The sequence below is a fragment of the Eublepharis macularius genome, chromosome 8 (genome assembly GCF_028583425.1).
Source record: "Eublepharis macularius isolate TG4126 chromosome 8, MPM_Emac_v1.0, whole genome shotgun sequence".
NCBI classification, from domain to species: Eukaryota; Metazoa; Chordata; class Lepidosauria; order Squamata; family Eublepharidae; genus Eublepharis; species Eublepharis macularius.
In genome coordinates, this window is record NC_072797.1 from 102,511,936 (window position 1) to 102,535,426 (window position 23,491).

General features: G+C 41.0%; 1 protein-coding gene across 3 annotated transcripts in view; it reads right to left on the minus strand.

Annotated features, from left to right (window-relative positions):
- Positions 1-3,371: 3,371 nt before the first annotated feature.
- LOC129334214 (histone-arginine methyltransferase CARM1-like) overlaps positions 3,372-23,491 on the minus strand; it is an 87,153-nt gene continuing 67,033 nt past the window's right edge. For 2 of the 3 annotated variants that reach the window (XM_054986136.1, XM_054986135.1), the window contains exons 8-13: positions 17,384-17,465; positions 15,291-15,376; positions 12,944-13,033; positions 11,920-12,057; positions 6,503-6,592; positions 3,372-4,364 (exon numbers count right to left, since the gene is read on the minus strand). In XM_054986136.1, the coding sequence (XP_054842111.1) occupies positions 4,355-4,364; positions 6,503-6,592; positions 11,920-12,057; positions 12,944-13,033; positions 15,291-15,376; positions 17,384-17,465 (496 nt within the window). In that variant the 3' untranslated portion in view covers positions 3,372-4,354. The remainder of the gene's footprint in view (positions 4,365-6,502; positions 6,593-11,919; positions 12,058-12,943; positions 13,034-15,290; positions 15,377-17,383; positions 17,466-23,491) is intronic. The other variant, XM_054986137.1, reaches the window with a different exon arrangement.

The following is a 23,491-nucleotide window of genomic DNA, read 5'->3' on the forward strand; positions in this document are numbered from 1 at the left end:
AGAACACACTTATGGAAGAAGTCAGAAGCCACATGGGACACCCAATAGGTATCTCAATCAGATCTAGTCCTACCTGGCATTACAGTGAGGTTGTCATATAAGGCAACCATATATTGGTTTGCTAAATGTAGTTCTGATTTGAATTATTCTGACATAGTCCTCCATGCTTAGGCACCTCAGTTCCAGACACTGGGTGGGTAGGTAGGGGATGATGCTGATTTTCAGCTGGGTTTTCAACTTGGCTTTGGAACCGGGAACCAAGAGCCTTGGGGCCACAGATAATCTATGTCATGAAATGTGTTTGGATTTTCCTTGGTTAAACAGGACGTTTCTCAATTGGCTTCCACAAGAGGCTCTTACTCCAAATACAGCAAGCAGCCAAAATGCCTGATAAGACTAGCAGACATAGAAATGGTCTGGGGGAAATTGCTCCCCTGGCACTATAAAAATTATTTTCTGTAGACAGATTGACTCATTGCTAATTTATTCATGGAAAAACGTTTTAGGATGTGCATATCTACCAAACTAATACTGATGTATAAAGTCTCAGTGCCCTTTTGATATTAGGGAATGAGTGACACACAGCAGATAATAAACCAACCTCTCCTTTAGAAACAATGTCAAGTTTTAAGGCACAAAACTTACAATATGAGTAAGAGGTTTAGACATTTCAGAAGCATGCATCCTCCTTCACCAAGAAAGATTCATCCCAGAAAGGTGTATTTATATTGCTTGGTATATAAATGCCAGTACAGGCGGCTAGTTAGGCAATCAGTAGGCAGGCAGCATGAATCAAAGCAATCGTCCTGTATCCACTGAGCTTCAGCGTGCCTGCACATATTCATTTCCCAACTGTGGTTGTTAAGCACCGAGTAAAGACTGTATGGCCTTCATCTGATGAAAAACAGCTGCAGAGCTACGTATCCTTGAAGTACCCAGATTTAGCTAGATTGTGGATCAGGTTGTAGATGAGAAACGAACAAAGAATAAATCCTGTGTAAAACCATGGATTTTATAGCTTTTTTTAAAAAAAAAACTCTCCTGGTCAGACATCACAGAAACATCAGTGGAATTTCTTGTTCAAACCCCTCAATAATTCCTAAACATTTGGTCACACATATTGGGCATAATTTCTGGATTCACAGCCCATGCTTTACCATAGCAATATTACCATGATACAGTTAATTGCATATATTGCGGCTTAGGCCTTTTTGTTGTTGTTGTTGTTGCTGGTAGAGAAAATCTTTTACCAGGTCATGAGAATTAACAACTTGTTCCAGCAAGGGGTATCCACATAAGGTTTCTGCAGAAGATCAGAAAACTATGAATGCAGGAACTAAATCCAGCCTTCTGGGCTGTGATGCAGTCCCAATGAGGACCAGTGTACAACAGCTGTGATCAGCACTGGAAATGACGACGGTTTGGACCACCTAGCTTGAGGTGATTCCAGCCTCCTCTGTTCTCTGCATAGATGATTAAGCAGTGCAAGCCTAACAGACTTGATCCCGATACAACCAGTACACTGTTGCATCATCTCACATAGACTGCCAATGGTCAATTTTTGTTCCCAGTGGTACATGATCCAAAAAATTATCAACTTTCTGAATGGTATACAGATTTTGGACAGTGATTGGGGTAGGGGTGTGCACTTCGGGTTCCCGGTTCGGGAAAAAAACCTGAACCGGGCCCAATTTGTAAAGATTCGGTATTTCCAAATCGGAGCCAGCACGATGGCCCTGATTTGGAAATATCAAATCAAAGCTTCCCGAAGCAATTTGGATTGCTTCGGGGCCTTAAAGGGTGCCTGGCCTCCCGCCCTCCCACCATCACCTCACTTACCTGAGGCAGTCTTTTGGTGGTGGCGTGGGCACCAGCAGCACCGGCGTTTGCTGCTGCCCTGCCGACCACTGCTTCGGCCTCTATGGTGGCGTGGGTGGTGGCGGCGCTTGCTGCTGCCCTGCCGGCCGCTGATTTGGCCCCGGTGGCAGCACCAGCCACGGCATTCACTGCCACCTTGCCAGCTGCTGCTTTGGCCTCTGCTGCCCCACTGGCCGCTGCAGAGGCTGAAGCAGCGGTGCGGGCAGTGGTGGCACCAGCGCCGGCTGCAGCCTTCCCTGCCTCCCTGTGGGCCGCGGCGGCAGCAGCAGAGGGCCTGCTCAGGCCTTCAAGGTAAGTGGAGTTGGGGGAAGGGGGCTCAGGGGGAAGGTGGGAATCTCTCTTCGGTATGCTCCAAATCATTTTGAATCATTTCAAAGCATACCAAGGCGATTTCCGAAACCCAAACCCAAAGCGGCTTGCCGCTTCAGGTTTGGGGTTATTCCAGATCGTTTTCCTGCTGTGGATAAATCCAATATGGGAAAACCGAATCTTTTCCCCGCTGCACACCCCTAGATTGGGGAGACATAACTCTGATTGGGATCTGAGCAAATAAGTAACATTAACATGAACTTCTTACGCTCCATCTACCATTAAAGAGCACTTGGTAATTTTGATTCACTCCTAATCTCGCTGTTAGCTAGTTACTCAAGGAATACAAACATGTTCACTTCCCAGCAAGTCTCAAAACATCATTCATTGCTGCTTTTTCATTATAGGTGAGAGTCTGGAAACTTGCTGGATTAAGCAACATAGTCATTTAAAGAGCAGAAAGACAGCTGAATTTAATTTTTTCATTCCTTGTTTGTGTACCTCTTTTTTGTGTTGTAGAATGGTGGTGCTAATAATCACTAGCAAAACCCTAAAGAAACTCTACAGTATCAAATAGAGCTTCAAGGCTAAATACTTAAGTGCACATCTCTGTTTACAGTACAGATATTTGCTTCCTTTTCATTTGAATTAATAAAAAAGAAAACCCAGAAACATAGATAAAAAGTACCGGAAGCTAAGGGAGGGAGGGGGGTGGTCTTTAATTTATAAGGAGCTTTTATAAAGGGAATGGGACTCTGGACTATAACCATTGTGTATAGTATGTATTACCTGTTTGTTGTGGATTGTTGCTGTGGATTGTTTGCTATTGTTTGCTATTGTTTGGATTGTTGCTGTGGATTGTTTGCTATTGTTTGCTATTGTTTGGATTGTTGCTGTGGATTGTTTGCTATTGTTTGCATTGTTTGCAATTTATGTAATACCATTTTCTGCACTGCTTAACATATCATGTCTAATACTTTATATTTTGTTTCAGAATGCTGTAATCCTAGTCCTATTGTATTGTTTATTAGATGTCTCATCCTATTGATTGCATTGACTTACACAATGTAATCCACCTTGAGTTTCAGTAAGAAAGGCAGACTATAAATAAAATAAAAATAAAGATTAGTTTCCACAATGACCTCCTAGAGAAAGACCACATCATATTTTATACTACATTGTCTTTTATAATGAAATTTTATTGTAAAGCGTAAATATACAGTTCCAGTTGTATTATCTACAGAATGTATGATGTACAGAAATACAGATGTAGAGAAATTATTCTACTAATATTGAATGAGTTTATGAAGCCAAGCCTGTCAACTGATGTGGACAGTCCCGGATCATTCAACCATTAAATAATTTAGGACAGGAACATTTGTCAGGGTTTAGTGCCATTGTGCTGTGAGATGGTAACTTTTTAATACTGGCCATCTGAGAATAAGCTGCAAGTATTTAAACATATCTTGAAATAGAGCCTGAGTATGATTCACACTGTATCCTACTCATATATATACATATATATACAGAAACATGAGGTAGGCTTTGTTAGGAATATTCCTTGGGGTAAGAAAAAGTAAAGACTGAAGCCAAACAAAAAGAAAATTCCTACCCATCAGACACCCTCAGGAGGTGGGGCACCAGAGCCTGAGAATCCTGGTTAGAGGCCACCATCCTCACATTGCTTTACACCTCCGTAGCAAGCTGCCAAACCAGTTTGCAATAAAATCTTCCCCCCTCCCCCCCCCCCAAATAGTAATTGTTTGGGTCAAGAGACCGACCATGGCACATCATTGATCAACTGGAGCAAAGAAACAAAGTAACTCAAATGTGAAAACATGAGGCTGTGGCACTCCATTCCTATACACATTTCTCAGTCCCAACGTTTTCAATGGAAGTAAATGTATTATCAGGCAAGTACCATTGAACATAGAAGGAAATACCTAGCAAACAGACATGTTCAAGATCTGATTGCTATTCAGAAAAGGTGGAACTGCACAAATATCTCCTTATTACACAATATGCATAAAATATTTTCTTCCAGATATGTACAGTTAGATTTCACAGAAGAAGAAGCATGTTCAGTATTCACACTTTCAACCTCAGAGGCTTCTTGGTTTGGTTGCAAATCCTGGTTTTTCTTCCAGCAGGACCATAAAAGTATAATCTAAGCATACCTATAGACAAAGTATCAGAACAACACAAATTGAGATACTTGCTCAGTCTAATTATACTGAAAACTACAACAGAAAACATTTTTGGCTAACTGTACAGGCAATGAACCCATCTGCGGGGGAGCACAAAGACCATGAAGAAGAAAATAGATACATTATATGATATTGTGTATGTGTGTGTAAAATAGATAAGGATAAATATAAAAAGGCTCACTTAACTATTTAGTCACAATGTGTGTGTGTAAAATAGATAAGGATAAATATAAAAAGGCTCACTTAACTATTTAGTCACAATGTACAGTTCAGTCAGTATCACTGATTCCGGCTGTATTCATTTCACCCACCATCCACTGACTGCAAGGGACCAAGCTTTGGATCTATTGCCTTCCATCATATCTCTGTGCACCCATTAAGCTTGCACCCTTTTCTTCCAGAGTAGCCTCCAGTTGTCATTGGTTATATGTGGGGAAGAAGTATGCTCCCTGAAGCATGCATAAAGCGCTACATCTCTCCACTCACTGCATCCCAAAAACTGAAAAAAATGGCACTACAAATTTCAGTGTTGGGAACCAAGATCTTGGCAAACTGAATCCAAAAGTGAATTATCTCGTAATATCTACATCATTCATGGTCTGCCTTGACATACATTTTTATAGCACTTGCAAATAATTATGCTGCAACTGTCTATGACCTCTGTTTTCTCCTCTGCTCTTAGTGTCTAATTCTGCTTCAATATATCAGTCTCAGTTCAGTCAGCAGACCATAATGCTATTCAGGGCTTTTTTTCTGGGAAAAGAGGTGGTGGAAGTCAGTGGTGGAACTCAAGACTGCACAATGATGTCACAGGGTCAGCTGGAACAAGGGGGGAGTTTTTTAAAGTTTAAATTGCCCTCAGTGAAAATGGTCACATGGCTGGTAGCCACACCCCCTGATCTCCAGACAGAGGGGAGTTTAGATTGCCCTCTGCACCACTCGGCGGCGTGGAGGGCAATCTAAACTCCCCTCTGTCTGGAGATCAGGGGGTGGGGCCACCGGCCATGTGACCATTTTTAAGAGGTGCCGGAACTCCGTCCCACCATGTTCCCGCTGAAAAAAAGCCCTGACGCTATTGCTAAATCTTTCATCTCACATCTGTACTTGAACAGTAAGGATTATCCTACGTATTAAAAATAGGAGCCATTGGACAGAAGAAAGAGTTAAGATTTGGAAATTCTGTATCTCAGGGAAAATAAACACATTTTTAAGGTTGTCTCCATTGTATCCACCCCACCTTGTTACATTTGAAATGCATTGCTTCAACTGGTTTAGATCTAAGGACTTCATTCCATTAGGTGAGAAGTCTTTCTCTGGCAGAGGAACACTCCTCACTTAGCAGAACGGAATCCTAAGATATAACAAAGTGTACACAATTCCTTATCTCACAGGTGATGGATGGGGGTAGAGAAAACAAGCTTATTCCTGTCATACCAAATAGGTACACAGCATTCTTTTGTAAGAAACTGATAGGTTAGCAATAGATATGCACATAGGCACTTCTAAAAACATGATGAGATAATTGAAAAAAATGTCTGTGAGACTGCAGAATATTTAGATCATTTCAACATATAAAATTTAAAAACGTTTAATTAAGATCGGTAAAAAGTCATGAATTAATTCTGATTTTCAAATGCAGTGTAACATTTTATTTATAAAAACTGCCTTTATTTATGCAACCCATTTATGTATTTAATTAATTTGTTTATTAAACCTGCCTTTCCTTCAGAAATCTGAGACCCAAGGCCAGTAACAACATACAATTTAAAACAAAAACACAATTAAAACATTAGTTCCAGGCTGGTAGCTGTGTCGGTTTGCAGCAGAACTGCAGGATTTTAAGTCCAGTGGCACCTTGGGAGAGCAACGAGATTTTCAGGATAGAAGCTTCTGAGAATCAAGGGACTCCCTTCTTCAGACCCCACCTCGGTCTGCCATTAAGATTACCACGTGGCTGCTCTTCTACGACTCCTTAAACACCACCCTTCTAAAACTTCCATCTTGCACCCTTTCCTGAAGGCTTTTCAAATAAACATGAACACATCCAGAGGGGGCTCTTCCATGAATGTGTATGTTAAACATGAATCTTAGTTAACAGCATTTCTTACCTAAAAAACGGATTCTTTAAATCAAGGACATTGCCTGACTTAAAGCCAGTCTCATCCACTACAGCAATAATCTGGATGTCGTAACTTTGCCTGTGTCACAAATTAGAAAAAATATTATAAATGGAAATTATGCCTATAATAATTTTTATCAGGAATCAATGTTGTCAAAGTCACTGGTGCTCTATTTGTGTACTGATATATACAAGTTAGGACTGAAAGTACTAATTTGTAACATTAGTTAACTTAATTGGAACCATCAATTAATCAATTGATTTGATTTATCAGAATTGTCCTTGTGAAAGGTGCTCAGTAATGATGGTACTGAATTGGGGATGGGAAGGCTTTGAATACAAATGTGTATGTTCCCCTCTGATTGGGATGTGCATTTGGATATTTCTGGTCTAAATGTGTATCAGAAAAAGACCTTATGTATCTGAATGATATTTGGGATGCTCAGGAATATCAGATATAGATTCCTGAAAAATTCTAAAAATATTCAGGAATATAGGAAGATATGCAGGGCTGGCATTTTAAGGCTGCAGGAGGGAAGGGGTAGGAAGACAGCTCTCCCAGACAATAGGATCAGTTAAAGAGAGCACTTCTGTGCAGGAAATAAACACAGTGCCCAAAGTGTTGTTCTTGTTACTCTCATAAAGACCCCCTCTCATAAATGCAACTGAAACAAGAAATGTTGGGAAAGTAGACAAGTATCTCAATTTTAAAAAAGGACAAGCAAATCTCACAAAAGCACTAAAAATGAAGCTCATGCATTCTATACTGGTGTTGTCTCTTTTCTTTATAAGGGTGGTAAGGAACATCAGTGAGGGCTAGTGGGTCTGCTGGACTTGCCACACCGACCCTGGGTTCTGTTGGGATTCTCTGGTTTGACATGGGTTGTTTTGGGCTTGTTGGTTCTGTTTGCATTTGGAGGATTTTGGCCAATAGTTGCTCTTTTATGTTTGGCTATTGACTTCTCCACATACGAAACAATGAAGACAAGTAGGATGGTTGGAGGCTTCTAGTTCAGAGGCCCATAGAATTGGACTTCTTAATCCAATTTGCTTGAAACTTGGGAGTCTTAAATGGAAAGGAAGCACTAGGACTTCGCCCCCAAAAGTCCCCCATAGGAAATAATGAAACCTGAATAATTCCAGAATTCCTCCAAAAAACTGAACCCAAAGTTGTATCGGGGGACCCAAATACAAGTATTCAAGCCCTTCCCAAAATCAGAACAATACCTCCTTTTTTGTGCCTTCTGAGTCAGTCCAAAATTCTTGCAAAGTTTGAGCCCAATTTGGAATGGGCTTCCTCTTTCTTATCACTAGCAATTCTTTTGGCAGCTCTGTCATTGCCCCCTTCCCTATCCCTGCTACAGCTTACATGGCAGCGATCTTGAAGGGCTGCAAACAGAGCCTCCATAAAGTCCTGAAGCTACACTGCTGTTACAAATGCTTTTGAGCCAGTTTTGTGTAGTGGTTAAGAGCGCGGGACTCTAATCTGGAGAACTGGGTTTGATTCCTCCACTTGAAGCCAGCTGGGTGACCTTGGGTCAGTCACAGCTTCTAGGAGCTCTCTCAGCCCCACCCACCTCACAGGGTGTTTTGTTGTGGGGATAATAACATACTTAACTGCTCTAAGTGGGTGTTAAGTCATCCTGAAGGGCAATATATAAATCGAATGTTGTTGTTGTCATTTTGTATTTGCAGTGACCATGAGTGGGCAATGGGGAAACACCCCCGTATGATCGAACTAGTTATTTTATAGATATAGAGCATACATACAGATAATGAGGAATTTATGTCAACTGAGGTATGGATAAAAGATATTCTGTTGTATTGATAGTCCCCAATAGCTTTAGCTAGCATTCTAAAGGAAGTTTTATTATTTGTGTATTTTAGGATTTCAATGTGAACTAGAATCTATACAGCTTCCTGGCCCAAAAATGTGTTCCAACATGGGATTAGAGGAGAGAGATGGGAGTGCTTCCAGTGTGCTTCCATGCTGCAAATGGACTGCAACTATTAGCAATCTCTGTCTGCTGAATCTGCTACTCTGTGACCAAAATATCAATGATCCGTGAGACTGCAGCAAGACAAGAGATCTGAAGGGCAGCATGGTAAAAAGCCAGGCCTCATTTTATTCCCACTGATAAAACCATTACTTGCAACAACTGCTCAGAGTGTAGTATATTTTTTCATATGTTTATCACATTCACAAAATGAATATAGTAGGGTGAAAATCAGTTTTTATAAGGATAGCAGGACCAAGATCTTGAAGATAAGTTCAAAAAGCAGAAGAGAAATGCTCTCAAGAGTGAACAAGGTCTGGATTCTCCTATATAATTTTTGTCAAACATAGGCCCTAAGTTCTTTCTTGTTCTGAAACACTTAATCTGCTCAAGTCATCAGGCAAGTCTATATGATTCTTTGTAGACAGGGAAAAAGTCAAGATGCCTGGTTTTTAATGATGCTTTTGGCAAATGAACCATTTTACTATAGAGACAGTATTGTAATCAAATAGAACAGGAGCAGTGGCTGTGGTCTCATGTAATGGAAAACACTAGTTTTCTTAACCCATTAGGTAACTGATACTCTTTACCTTTGAAAGGCTGGTATTGTAATATAAGCAATATAGACTCTTTTATGAGAAAGCTTTAACCAGAAAACTAAGAACTCCAGAAAATCCCATGTTGGGAATTTGCTGTTGGAGTGAACGAATGTATTATCTTCTGACTTTATCAGAACCCACGTGACTTGAATGATACACAACCAGAGCAATAAAAACCAACCATCCCTGTTTCATTTGAGATACAGAGGATGCTTTGCATCTACTTGCATGTACATATGCCTAATTATGGATATGTCCTTGCAAAAAAAATAAGTATTATTCAGATCTCGAGAACGGGTTCTGTATCAGTATTCCAGAGCACTTGGGTCCCCCCAAACTGTTTTGCAATTCTTATTCAGCTTTTTTTCAGAAGTCTAAAACTTTCTGGATTGTTATTTCCAATTGGGGACTCTTTCGGGGGGTGGGAGCAGAGTGGCTGTTTTAAACCATGACACCAAAATTGCTGGGAACCTAATCCTACCTGTCCTCTAAGTCACCCTCCTGTGCAAGTTTCAAGGGCTCCAATTCTATGGGCCCTGAATAATGTGTCCCCAGCCCTCCTACTTGTCTTCATTGTTTCCTATGTGGAAAATATTCCCATCCTTTTGCAAGGACAAAAAAGTCAATAGCCAAACACACAAGAGCAATCACTGGCCAGAAGCCTCCAAATGCAAACAGAATCAACACAAAACCAGCTAAAACATGGCCAGTGTAGCAAGCTCAACACAACCAATGACAAACCATGGAAACCAATTTGGAGCACACGCGCACGCACGCACATGCACACACCAGCATAAATCCTTTAACATTAAAATGCAAAGCAGTTACACGATCTTAAGTAAGCCAAAAGAAGAGAACTCAACAAAACAACACAAACTGTTTGAACTCTTTTTTAAAAAACACAAAACAAGACTAAGGAAAATGATTTTTTAAAAGAACCAAAAAGAAAACACTCCCCCCACCCACACACTATACCCCCCGGAAAAAACAAAAAATGCAGAAAAACTGGGAATAATGTTTTAATTAATATTTTAAACAAAGGGCAAACCAGTCCTGGCATGCAACAAGGTGGTCTTTTCAGGCAAGCAGCAGCAGGCAGCAGAATTAATCCAAGGCATAGAAACACTACTCCAAAAAAAAAAATCTCATGCAGAAATGGAGTCAAGTGACAGCCAGGCTTGCTTTTTATCTTATTTGCCTATGTTTAGAGTGAAGGGCTATGAAAGAATCATTGTGATTGGGCAGACAATTCTTGTGCTCCTCCTAACATATGACCCCATTTGCCTGGGCAGCTGCCTCCCTCCTCTTCCTGTTGCCCAAGAAACCTGTAAAATGGAGGGGGGAAACCCAGACCTAGGATCCTTAAAATGCCAGCCCTGGATATTCCTGAGTATATCTGGAAACATATGGGAACCATATACCAGTATTCCTGAGACTCCCAAATACTACTCTGATATTCCAAATATACCTGAAAAATAACAATAAAGTATTTTTGGTATATATTCGGACCAGACTGGAAATATCCAAATGCACAATGCTGTGCATAATAAAATTATATCACTTAGGGTGATATAATTAGCTCCTGGTGTAGCTAACCATTTCCATTCCATCATAGCTCCCATCCTACGGAATGGGCTCCCTAAGGAGGTGAGGGGCACCATCTATACAGCTGTTTAGGATGGGCTGAAACTCCACTCTATATGCTAGGACTTTTAATGGAGTGTAGGCCGCAGACAATTTTTTTTAACCTAAACAACCAAACCAGATGGGCAAAGTATTTGTGGGGCCAGTGCGGAAATTAATGTCTTCCACTAACACTGTTTGGTCCTAATGTGTTCATGCTGGAGTTCGGTAAGAGTAATTCTAACAACCTGATACATTTCCTTGCTGGACAGAAATGATGTTTTTGTCAGTCTGGTCAGCCAAGCTTTCTCCTACCGCTCTTGTCAGTGCTGAAGTGGCATGAAGCAACCTAAAGTATCCCAACAGGGATAATTAAAGTGTTCACACACACCATGAAGGACAGTACAGAAAACATTCTGGCACAGGGAAATTTTGGACAGATGCCATTCAGCTCTGAGAATGAAAGTATGAATTTCTCTTGCAAATGGCCATATTTATTTTTGTTATATACTTCAGCACAACTCCATGCTTTATCCTGATCACCATGCGTCCAGAATTTGCTCAGATAGGCTATCGGACCTCAGAGTTCACACCACATTTTGAAATTATTTTTATGCTCATGAGCCGAAGAACAAAAAGTGGTCCTGCATCCTCTGCTGAACATACTAACATCTAAAAAGAATTTATACCAGCTAGCGAACAGAAGTAACAAGCGTGACCTAATACACGGCTCTCTCCTCTATATTAAGAGAGACTGAAGTCAAATAATTTAAATTTCATGAAAGGTTACCTACTAGGTTATCTGCTGTAATGAATGTTTATTATTTCTCTAAAATCCTTAGTCTAGCTGCAGCTTCAAAGAAAAAGAAATGCTGTTCTTGCTCACTGTATTTCCCACAATAAATATTGATATTATTATGCCAAATTTAGGATAAGTGTATAAAGAGATACCTAATAGCAGAAGAAACCTGAATTAACTTCAATTGGCACAAGTGTAAAACTTGATCTTTTCCCTAATGATCTTCCTGATAAACGAACATACACAATGCTAGATTTCCACCCTGTGAGTTTAGATGTACAGAATATTTTGTACTGCCATTTCTGTTCATTTCCACAACCTTGAAAATGTCTCATGTAATTAACCTCTTTTCTTGGCAGGCCAAGCACTAACAAGGTTGGCTACTTACCGTTTATTTGCTACAAATAGGACTTTCCCTGAAAGAGTTTCTCCTTCTTTAGCAAAGAGAGGTGTTTGAAGAAGGCAGCGTACTTGATACCAATGAGTCAGAGGTTCTGTTGGAGCAGTTGACAGCCACACTGTTACCCTTTAAGCAAGAAATTAAATAAATTTGCCTCTATCAAAGGAAATTGAAGATTAAAAAAAAATCTAATACACATTTCCTCAGGAAACATGGAATGCCATCAGAATTCTGCACCTGGGAGTCCAAGCAAGCAACGATCCCAAGAAAAAGGACACACAACTGAAGTCAATGCAACTCTCCTGGAACAACTACTTGAATGCCAAGTGGCAACCTTGTTTGCTGCCTCATTAAGGTGTGAAAACTAAAGCACAAACTAAGCATCAAAGATGGAATCAGCAATCATCCATCTCATGTATGGAGAATTTAAGCTAATCCAGCATCCACACAGCAAGTTTTCCACTCTGCTCAGGTACACCATTGCATTCAATAACAGTCAGGAGTACTTCGGAGGCAGTTTCTTCTGTGCCATGTCACTGGCAGACACTTGCAACAGTGTGAAATTTTACTACATGGACCTTGCTTGAGTTGTAGTGAACCATCTTGGTATGCTAATCCCTATGCAAGCATAATGTCTAGACCTACTCTTCTTTTGTATCTTAGCTGGTATATCATATCTTACCACATCATATTCACACTGGAAGACATCTGAATGAAAAACCTCCACACTGAAAACTCAAACCGACTAGTATTTCTCTGATGTGACGCCTTGAATTTTTCTCTTAGAATGGGTTTCACACTAATATTCCGCTGTGCATAAAATGACACGGCAAAATCACAGCAAGCAGATTTAGCCACCTCAAAAGTAAATGCAAGAACTGGGCTTAATCCTCCATATACTAGGCAGTCGACAACTTAACCAAGAATATTAAATAGAACTAAGGAAAAATCGGACTTTTTTATTAAATTGGAACTACAAAGCATATGATGGGGCAAATTGGGGAATACGTACAGTGAGCCGACAAATGCCACATCAAACCAAAATGCCAAACCATGGATTAGCCCAGACTGCATCATTTGAAAAACGAAGGGGATTTCCACTCTGCAGAAGCAAATAAGAAAGTTGCCAAGGTAATCCACTATTAAAACCACCAAAAGCATTGTACAGATCATTCAAAAACTGGCATCCTAATCTTGTAACTAGAAAACCAAGCTGGATGGATTTCAGTACAACAAACGGTAATAGTTGTCATATACATCTTAAGCATATTATTACGGGTTTGTTATCTGACTGCTGTGAATGGTTTGGCCTAAAGTCATGTCCTATCCTATGATGAAACAACATTAGTGCCCCTTAATGAGTGTGGCTGTTTCCTTAATGGCAATTAACTTTTAGAAGATGATTGTTGATTTGCTAGGTCAGGTACCCACCACAGGTTGGATAAAATGACACCTGTCCAGCAAAGGGGAGGGTGCAGCTGAGAGAGTGCACAGTTTGAGTTTGGAGCACACAGACAGCAAGCTGCAGGATGGCTCAAGGCGAAGTACCTTGGGATGGCAGGCTCTGTCTCTCTGGGGAACTGATGTGGAATAGGAGATCTGTTGCCCTTGTAGGAATGTCTCTGATTTCCTTATAAACAGGAGTCATTTTGTAGAAAAAGAGCTGGAGGAACTCATTAGCATAACTCATTAGCATAACTCATTAGAGCATATGCCACACTCCTTGATATCATCAAAAGTGTGTCATTAGCATGACTGATTTGCATATGTCACACCCCCTGACATCACCTATCCTGGCTGTTTTGGACCCAATCCTGGCCATTCAGGGCCGAAATTGGGCTCAAAAATGGCAAAAAGGGGCCCTAAATGACCGAAAGTGGCCATTTGGGGCCTTTTGGGGCCTGGTTTGGAGCCAAAACGGCCCAGATCAGGTCAGTGCTAGGCAGGGGAGGGTTCCCCCGCCCTCCCCCACCCGGCACCAATCCAATCCAGGCTGTTTTGGCCCCAATCCAGGCTGAAATGGGCCCAAAATGGCTGAAAGTCAGGTGGGCGGGGCCACCTGACATGTGACCTCTTTGGAGACCTGCTGGAACTGCGTTCCTGTGCGTCCCCCCTCGAAATGAGCCCTGCTTATAAATATACAAGTAGAGCTCGAGTGGAGGCAAATATGGTGAGTTAAGAAGAATCACGCTCTACATCTATTGCATTTCATAAAGTACTGATGGAGGGAGCTGAGAGTTCTAGATTTGCCTATCTTGGTATTGAGGTACATTCATGAAGTTAATTCACTATAAATTCAAGCGCCGCTCCCTGTGTAATCCAGTCTAAGCTCATGGGCTCAGACTCCACAGGACTGCACTGTCAGTGCCTTTAGCTGTTACGCTGCTGATATCTCGACTTCAGCCCCTGTTCTTTTCACCTGTCTAAATATGAAGAGGCAGCCTATCAAATTCAAAAAACACTGGTCTTCCAGAGGTAATTTATTTTTATGTTTTAAATATAGCATTACATTCAAGTCTTACTTCGCTTCGCATATAGCTACTTCCATATAAAGACAGGCATCCACAAGGAAATTTTCCTGCACTCTCTTTGCCTCAGCCCTCTGTGACAGCCATTTTCTCCTTGCCACCAAAGGGCTTTTTTCAGGCTTTTTAAAAAAAACCATTAAGAACTATACCACTATAGTGTTATAGAATTACAAATGAGAAATTACAGCAATTTACTTGTTTCCAGCCTCTCTAACCCTTTAGGTTGTGGCACATTTTTCCTTGGAAGTCCACAATCAGCGGGTTCGAGACTCATTAAAAAAAAAAAGGCAGCGGGGACCAAGTACATGGTTGCAATAGATCATTATACTGTTATGACACTATAGTTAAAGATTACACAAAAGCAAGAAAATTGGTGTTGTTGTGGGCAGGACATGAATATAATGTATATCTTCCCATGCACATGGTGTGCAGAATTGCTTTGACTGCAGTCTTTCCAAAAAGTTAATATAAATCTACATTTGGGAAAGATTGCAGAAAAGCAGAGGAAAACATGGAAACAGGACAAATAGAGGCTGACGTTATCTGAATGTTCCTGAATTCAGCACTGCAGTAAAGAAGTCAAGACAGACCAAAACATTATTTTGAAAGAAAGCCCATTACTTTCTGGGGGGGAGATCACAGAATTTAAAGCAAACAAATACTTCATTCAATTCTATTCTATCCCAAGTAGTGTGTGTGTTCTGTTATGACAACTGAGAATTATAACACAAATTACTACAGGTTGTGATTAGAGGCTAAATATTTTGGATGTGCAGCAGTGGTCAAGGCATAATACGAGGAGGAGGGGGAGGATTTTCTTGAGACTCTGACCTGTGCAAATCTTCTTCTTCTGCTTCTATAAAGTTGACAGTGTATTTCACTGTTCGTGCCATCAGAATTCGAATGTCAAACGTGTCCTGAAAATAAAAATAAGAGACACGTATGATGTAGAATTTTAGCCGTGTAAGACAAACACATTTGTCAAGTGATGACATCCCCCTTGATTCTTTCCATAATCTATTTTAGCTGCATGTTCTTTGTGTTTTATGTAGTAACCTATATAAGATGAAATAGCACTTTTAAAAAAAAATTTATAAACCCCTGAAATACACACACGTATATCCAAAATATCTAAAGAGGAGACAGGGCTGATGGGGGAGGAATTCTGTCTAACCGAGTATTGCCAATTGGGACTTTTAGTACAGTTAGGAAAACAAAGCATGCATAGTTAGAAATGTATTGCAGTAAGTATAAAGCCTTGTTCCTGGCATCTTCTACTATTGAAAACCCCAATTCTTCTAAAAACAAAAGTATCTGTTCATGATTACAGATTGACTAATGAAACATACTGGAGAATATTTGTCTACAAAGAACTCTGACTTGCCTTTTACAATTCTTTTTGCTTAGTTTTACTGTGAAAATTATTTTCGTATGAACCAAGAATTCCATATTCTCACCTATTATCTGATTTTCTTATTATTAAGAGCAATTTCCCCTTAAAACTCCCCATCATGTACTGTTGATGCTACCCATATTTTATAACATTATCTGTAATCAGAAGGTACATGCGGCACGTAATGTGTCTCATCCTGTGCATGCAGACACTCCTTTCATTTCAGGAGGATAAGGACACAAGACTCCTGCGGTAAGAATTTAAGGTATTTAAAGTACACTGTGCAAATTAGCAATTTCAACATATGATATAAATTCTACTTACAATTCAATCTAGTACAAGGTAAATAATGCAATAAATCTTACATAAAGTGCAAATTGAATTGTACTAGAGTACTAGATAGTACTAAAGTACTAGACTGAATTGTAAGTAGAGTTTATATCAGATGTTGAAATTGCTAATTTGCATGGTGTTCTTTAAATACCTTAAATTCTTACCGCAGGAGTTTTGTGTCCTTATCCTCCTGGTTTGGTACTCCGCGGCTTCCCTCCTTTTAGCAGTACTACTCCTTTCATTTCAGCAATACATTTTGGACATTAATCAGACTCTGCTTAAGTCATTACTTTTTAAAAACACCATACTCCTAGATGGCGGGTGAGTTCACAAATTCAAATGAAACTTGCTACCAGTGGTACTCAAACATTGTATTGCATTTATTTCCCCGATTCTTTTTTATGCACTGTTTTAAAAAAATACAAAAGCGGCCTAGAGCGGGTTGTCTCTGGGCATCTGAAGAGTGAATGGAGAAAGGCCACTTTTCCTGCCTGTCATTTTCAGCTCAAAACTTTTCTCCACAAGGAGAGGGAGATGAGGGCACTTATATCTTTCCCATCATATAATTTTTTTGATGCAGTGAAGAAGAAAAAAACCTTGAAGGTGGGCATGGGGATTTTCAGCTGGAAATCAACAGACAGAAAAAGGCTAAAGCAGCTTTAGATTTCCTTCAAGACAGGCATGCAAAGCTAAATCTGGTGGATGGTTGTCAGACTGGAGATACGCAAGTTATGATACGCAACTGGAACTTTACTAGATAAGATCCTACTGAAAAATGGCTATTTGCGAATGTGCTCCAAAAGGGGAACAAAATTATTTCTGATGTTCAGGTGTAGTTGTCTACCCACCTGTTTTTATTTTCCGGACCAATATGAGGCACAAGCGGAAAGAGTGGCCAAGCAGATAGGTGACTGACAAGGTAGTCAGTCAATTAGAACACTTACAGTACAATCCTATGAAGAGTTACGCCAATCTAAGCCCACTGTGCTCTGTAATATGCAATTATGGGAAGCAAGTAAAGATAAGCAGCAGGAATTTGGGATACATTTGAATTGTTCTCTGAAGTACAATACAGTGCAGAAGATCTAGCGTACTGAATGTTTCCCAAAAGCCTCCACATGGTAACAACAGCTGCCTTTGGGAAGTTATATGGAAGAATGACAAAGCAGGGAGGGGAAAAAACCTAAATATTACTTACTACAATAGGTTGTCTGAAGTATTCATCCACAGCTGCATTGCGGAGGCTGGACAGATTGACCCCATAAAAACATTGCTGATACCTAGAAAGAATACTGAAGATGTAAAACACACAAACATATATACACATATATATACAGGGCTAAACATAAGCCCTACTGATTCATGTAAATTTTTCAAATAAAGTATTTTTTGATTTGCAAAGATATTGCCATCCTATTCAGTGTAACCTCTTTGTATTACATGTTGATGATTGGTTAATTGCCCACCAGTTCAGCAAGCTCTGCAAATAAATGCTAAGATAATGCTGTTTACTTCTTCCAGGGAGAGACCCTTGTTGCCTTCCTTAATACACTAGAGGTCTTAAATACACACACACACACACACACACACACACACACACACAGCTCACAATGGGTGAAACCAGGCAAACACTAGAACTTCCAAGCCTAGAACTTCAAAAGAATCCAGCTATTAGGCCCTACTAAATTTGATCAAGGACTAATCCAGAACTAAAAGCCAGATATGTGCAACAATCTCAAGGAATGCAAAGTGTCCACAAAATCATGCATATATAAAACAAAAAAATCCATTTATGCTCTGATGCACATACAAAGCTCCAATAGGACTGTAGTTTCTCAGTTGTTTTACTGGACAGAGGTGCTTCATATGCCCCCTGCCTGCCCATTCTATTACACTGAATTGGAAAATCCTTGCAGGTTGGCCATGCTCTATAAGCAAACTGGAAGTCCTAGGACAGGAGCAAAGCAAAGAAGTATACAGCATTATTTTTTCCCTCCAAGAGATCTACTATCCATCTTTCATATTCAAATATGTTAAATATTTTAAACTAAAACCAGTGCTTCAGATGATAAATCAGTTCGCAGCATTTGTGCTGCCTGTTCAAATTGCTTCCCACCAGGCCTGTGCCCAGAATACATGAATCAAAAGATTCATAAATTGATTTGTTAAAAGAGAATTGCAGCACAGGAGAGAAACATCAAAGGAGATCTCACATGCTCAGTTAGTTGGAAAACCTGCACTATTTTGTCAGAGACAGCATAGAGGAGGCAAAAAGATCACCATCACCATATACAGATCACCACATATATTTCAACAGATGAACACCTTCATAAGCATTCCCATTACAATGAAATCACAAGAGAAGCCTTGTAAATGGATTATCCACCCATACACAAAATTGTATAGCAAAGCAAGGGTCAAATTGCAAGTCTGTTGACTTCTTTTTGACTTCAGTCTTTAAAAAAATGACTTCTTCACAGGATGCTTTTATTCACAAGTTTGAGATCCAGTTTGGTGTAGTGGTTAGGAGCGCGGGACTCTAATCTAGAGAGCCGGGTTTGATTCCCCACTTCTCCACTTGAAGCCTGCTGGGCGACCTTGGGCCAGTCATAGCTCTCTGGAGCTCTCTCAGCCCCACCCTCCTCACAGGGTGTTTTGTTGTGGGGATAATAATGACATACTTTGTAAACCGCTCTGAGTGGGTGTTAAGTCATCCTGAAGGGTGGTATATAAATCGAATGTTGTTGCTGCTGTTGTTGTTATTATTATTATAAGCCTTTTATGAAGACAGATCAGCATATTCCAATATTCCTTCAACCTCCCTTCATTGTCTCTCAAAGCAGCGTAGCATCATTTGGCAATGTTGTGTGGAACTAGTGTAGTGTAGGGACTAGAATGCTGGACTATGACTGGGGAGATCACTATTCAATATGTCCACTTAGCCACAAAGCTCACAGAGACTGTATTCAGACATCACGTCAAACTGAAGTTAAGTCTAAATAAACCTGAACCCGGCATTCTCCCAGGTTCAACAATATGGCTTAATTGGGGTTACTTCGCTGACCTCTCCCATAAACCAAGGTTTAATCCAGAATAATTCTGTGTTTGTGCATCATAGAAAAATGAAGTTAGTTTTCAACCAGGACAGCTTCATCATGTAAGGAGAGAAAGAAGGCATGTGAAGATGAGCCCAATAACAAGCTGGGTTTGTTCCCATTTATACATACATCATGTCTGCTTAATATGGTGTCTGAATACAACCTGAATGACCTCTCTCTGAGTCTCACCTACCCCACAGGGTTGTGGGGATAAAATGGAGGAGAAAGCCAGGTGCCCTAAGTTCTTTGAGGAACCATTAGATGCTGAGAGGAAATGATGGATTAAAATGAGATAAATAGTATGTTACATCATTGACACAGTTTTCAATGGCCAAGGTCCTTGGTAGCTCAGCCAGCAGAGCTGTTGGACCACACGTTGCTTGGCAGGTGGGTAAGGTTACCAACCTCCAGGTGGGGCCCGGAATTACCTGATGTGATTAGACTTAAATCCTCAATTCCAGAGTTTAGAGCCATGAATGGTGGACAAGACAGATCCTCCTATACACCTGAAAAATGTACCATGTTTGCAGAAAAATCTGGTACTTGAAAACATACATGGGGAATTTGTATGGAAGTTGCTAGTAAAGCCAGGGTTCTAGTAAGAATGGCTGAACTTTGCTTGAGTGTTTGTGAGTGTTTGCAGGATCAAGTCTAACGGAAAATGTGCTGGGTAAGCTGATCAACAACACCTGCAAGTCGTCTCTGAATACTCTACTGATTTGACCTTGGGAGACTGTCTCAGAGAGCCTCTATCCTCCCTAGTTGTTCTCACAGCCATGACACTAATTAGCAGCTTGGCCCTGATTGGCTCTTGAGTTGCCAGGTGATGTGCTGAGTTCTAGAAAAGATGGCTTCTCAGCTCACCCCGTTCCCTTCTATATTTTTCCACCTTGACATGTCTCTATGCCAAACCAACTAGGCATGGAGAGGGCACACATTTTGCCAGAGGATTAAGATGAACAACAAATGGATGCCAACAAGAGATGCTTAAGGTATTGAGATCCCAGGTCCATGCTTCCACATTCCAGCTCCTGCCACCACTCATTTGGCTGGCGGGTGGAAAGGTGTGGAAATGGGCCTCCTGGGCACACTTCTGGGGTGGCGCAATAACGTCACTTCCTGGGAGTGATGTTATCACACCACCCCGAGAGCACTTCCGTGCTTTGCAGTGTGCAACGTCACTGCGTAGGTGCAGGGGTGCACGCATCTCAGGACGGCGTGAAGATAAGTGCCATGTTTCCCCTCCCGCAGGGAGAATAAGGGAACCTGGCAACCCTACGTAGTAAGCTCCTAAGTTTTAGATAGGCAGATTTTAGTTAGTAATGGTAAGGTATTTCTTGTTTTCTATCTGTTGCCTGTTTTTGAGTGCTTCATGCTTTGCAACACTGTTTAAAGCTACAGTCATGCGGTCTCTAGTTGCTCATGTTCAAATCAGCACTCTGCTCACTGGAAGACTTTGATCCAGTCACACACCCTCAGCCTAACCTTACCTCTCAAGGTTGTTGTTAAGATAATGTAGAGGCAAGAGGAATATGTAAACTGATTTGGGTACCCATTGTGGAGAAAGGCAGTAAATAAATGAAGTAAATGAGTAAATATAGGTTAAGATGGAGGGCAAATAAGTTGTTTAGTGGATTTGAATTATTATTATTAAGGAAGTAGGGAAAGGTGTGCATATGGAGGCTGCCAGGAGGAGGGAAAGAGGAAATAGTGTAGGGAAGGGGATACAGGGAAAAGTAAAGTATCCCCATCAAGTCCTTTCAGGTTCTCCATCATGCAACTAGGCCTGACTTAGCTGGCACTGCATAACTGGGCCACAGGGGAGGGCCTGCCAGGGGGGAGGAAGAAAGGTGAAGACAAGGGAGCAAAGAAAAGTAGGTGAGAAGGAGAGAAGGAAGCAGGAAGGGGGAGAGGCTGCAGAACAGGGAAAATGAGATGTACCCTGCAACTCTTTGAGGGTCCTGCTTGTCTTATATACTAAAAGACAAATGGCCCTGAGACTGGAGCCATGAAAGGACAAGAAAGATCTTACACATCTGAAAAAGGTCCAGGTGTGCAGAAAAATTTGAAATACCCACCCCCACCCCAAGCAGGGATTTAAAGTTCCAAAATGATAAAAGGAGCGCTTGTAGTTTTAACTAAATGACCTCAAAGGCTGTTGCTAGGCAACCATAACAGTTTAGCCAGCATTCCAGGCATGGTTTCCGTCAGTTAAAAGGGAGGGGCAGGCGCCCTTTCCAGTGCTGTTTTAGCCTTTGAGAGAGAATTCAAAGGGGCCAGGCCTGGAAGCAACCTCTGGATGACTTGGTATTATGTGACTTGAAGAGGACAGACAAAGACGGGTAGGAAGGAGAGAAGAAGGCAGGAAAAGGGGGAGAGGCAATGGGGCAGAGAAGGGAAAGAGGACATGATGGGGGAAGGGGAAATGAGATTTCTTACACATGTCCTTACAGGCCCTCACTTGTTGCAGCTAACCTCTAGACAGCAGAGATCAGTTCTCTTGGAGGATATTGCCGCTTTGAAGGGCAGACTGTATGGTATACCATAAAATTTAGGAAAAACAGAAGTCCTAGATTGACATCCCCTCTGAGCTCTCTCTCCTCCCTAAATTCCGCCTTCCTGAGGCACTGCTCCCAAGTCTTGTATATGGGAAATTATTTTCCTGATGCAAAATTACTCCTTCCAAATGGAAATCATAAATAAGACCATGAGCAACTTTTTGAGCTGCTCAAGTTTAATTACACTTTAAATATATCATTAAAATGCCTCAAAAATACCATCAGGTTCATTTATAGGATCCATGGATCAATAAGGCGATTGAGGACATGTTAGCCCCCCAGAAGCTTAAGAAACTGCTGCTATACAAGTCCAGCTTTCAAAAGAGTGAGAACTGCCACTGCCCACTTACATTACACAACTAAGGTTATAAAAGAAAGATCATTAAATTCAATTAGCTGTGTTTAAGAATCCTGAGTGAAATACACACACTGTGAAATATCCAAGCTGTTTCACAGTTGGAAATAACCTGATATGCCCATCAAAAATGTAATACATTGTTAAAATACTTCAGCTAAATGTATCAGGTTGGTCAATATATACAACATACATCAAGCATTGCAGCATAGATGAGATGCATGGGCTTTTCCCCTACACAGAAGTGGTATCTATGTAAAGGAAAATTTCATAGATGAATCATGGGGGTTGTCATCCCCCCTCTGGAGGCAGGGGATCCTCTGCCCTGCCCAGCTGCTGCCCACGCATGAAATGGGGCATGCATGTGCTCCACAGGGCATGCAATGATGCTACTTGTATGGGACATCCCTCTGACACATCAATTCGGGTTTGAATAGGATGTGACATCATTTTAAGCGCCGTGAAACACATCTGCATGGAGGAAGAATTGGTGCTCCCCCTTCTGCCTGGCACCCCATCCCCCAGAATTAAGGTAGGGGGACCTGGCAACCCTTCTGAAACAGCTCTCAAAAATCAAATAATGTTCTTTTCTTAGACACACAATAGTCAGCATTGGAATATCATTTTTGGTATTTTGGGTTGCTATTTCTGAAAGAATACTCCCATTTGTCTAGCCTTTGTGTGCACTTACAAAGCTGTGGTGATTTTTAAGGGTGTGTGTGTCTTTAAATGCTTGGTGTGGTACAGATGAAGAGTGGGGTGAAAGAGAGAGAGCAGGGGGGGTGGAGTGAACTGCACTTTTAGTTACTGAAAAGAGAGAACATTCAGCCTGGGCAAAGCAGGCAAGCTGTGTGCAGCCTGAGGGTGTCTATGCATTTATGAAATATTGAGTCTTGGCAGAGCAGGCAACCTGTGTGGAAGCCTGAACTGTGTGTGTCTGTGAGAGAACATTCATCCTGCTTTCTGGTTTTGACAGGCAAACTGTGTGCGTGCCTGAGAGAAAGTCTATGTGTATTTGAGTGAGAGAATAATTTATCTGAAGCAGGCAAACTGTGTGTGCTCCTGAGAAAGTTTATGAACAGCTGTATGACTGAGCCTATGAAAAGAAACTTTAAAAACTGACAACTATCTTTGAAACCATCAACCTTAATTAACAGTATGAAACTGATACATTTCTTGTAAAAATAAAAGTTTATTTTTGGGGGGGGGTTTACCCCAGAGTATCTGTTATTCTTATATCCCATTCCTTTCCTCAGGGCCACATAGTCCCACGAAGGAGCCTAACCCTTGGGCAC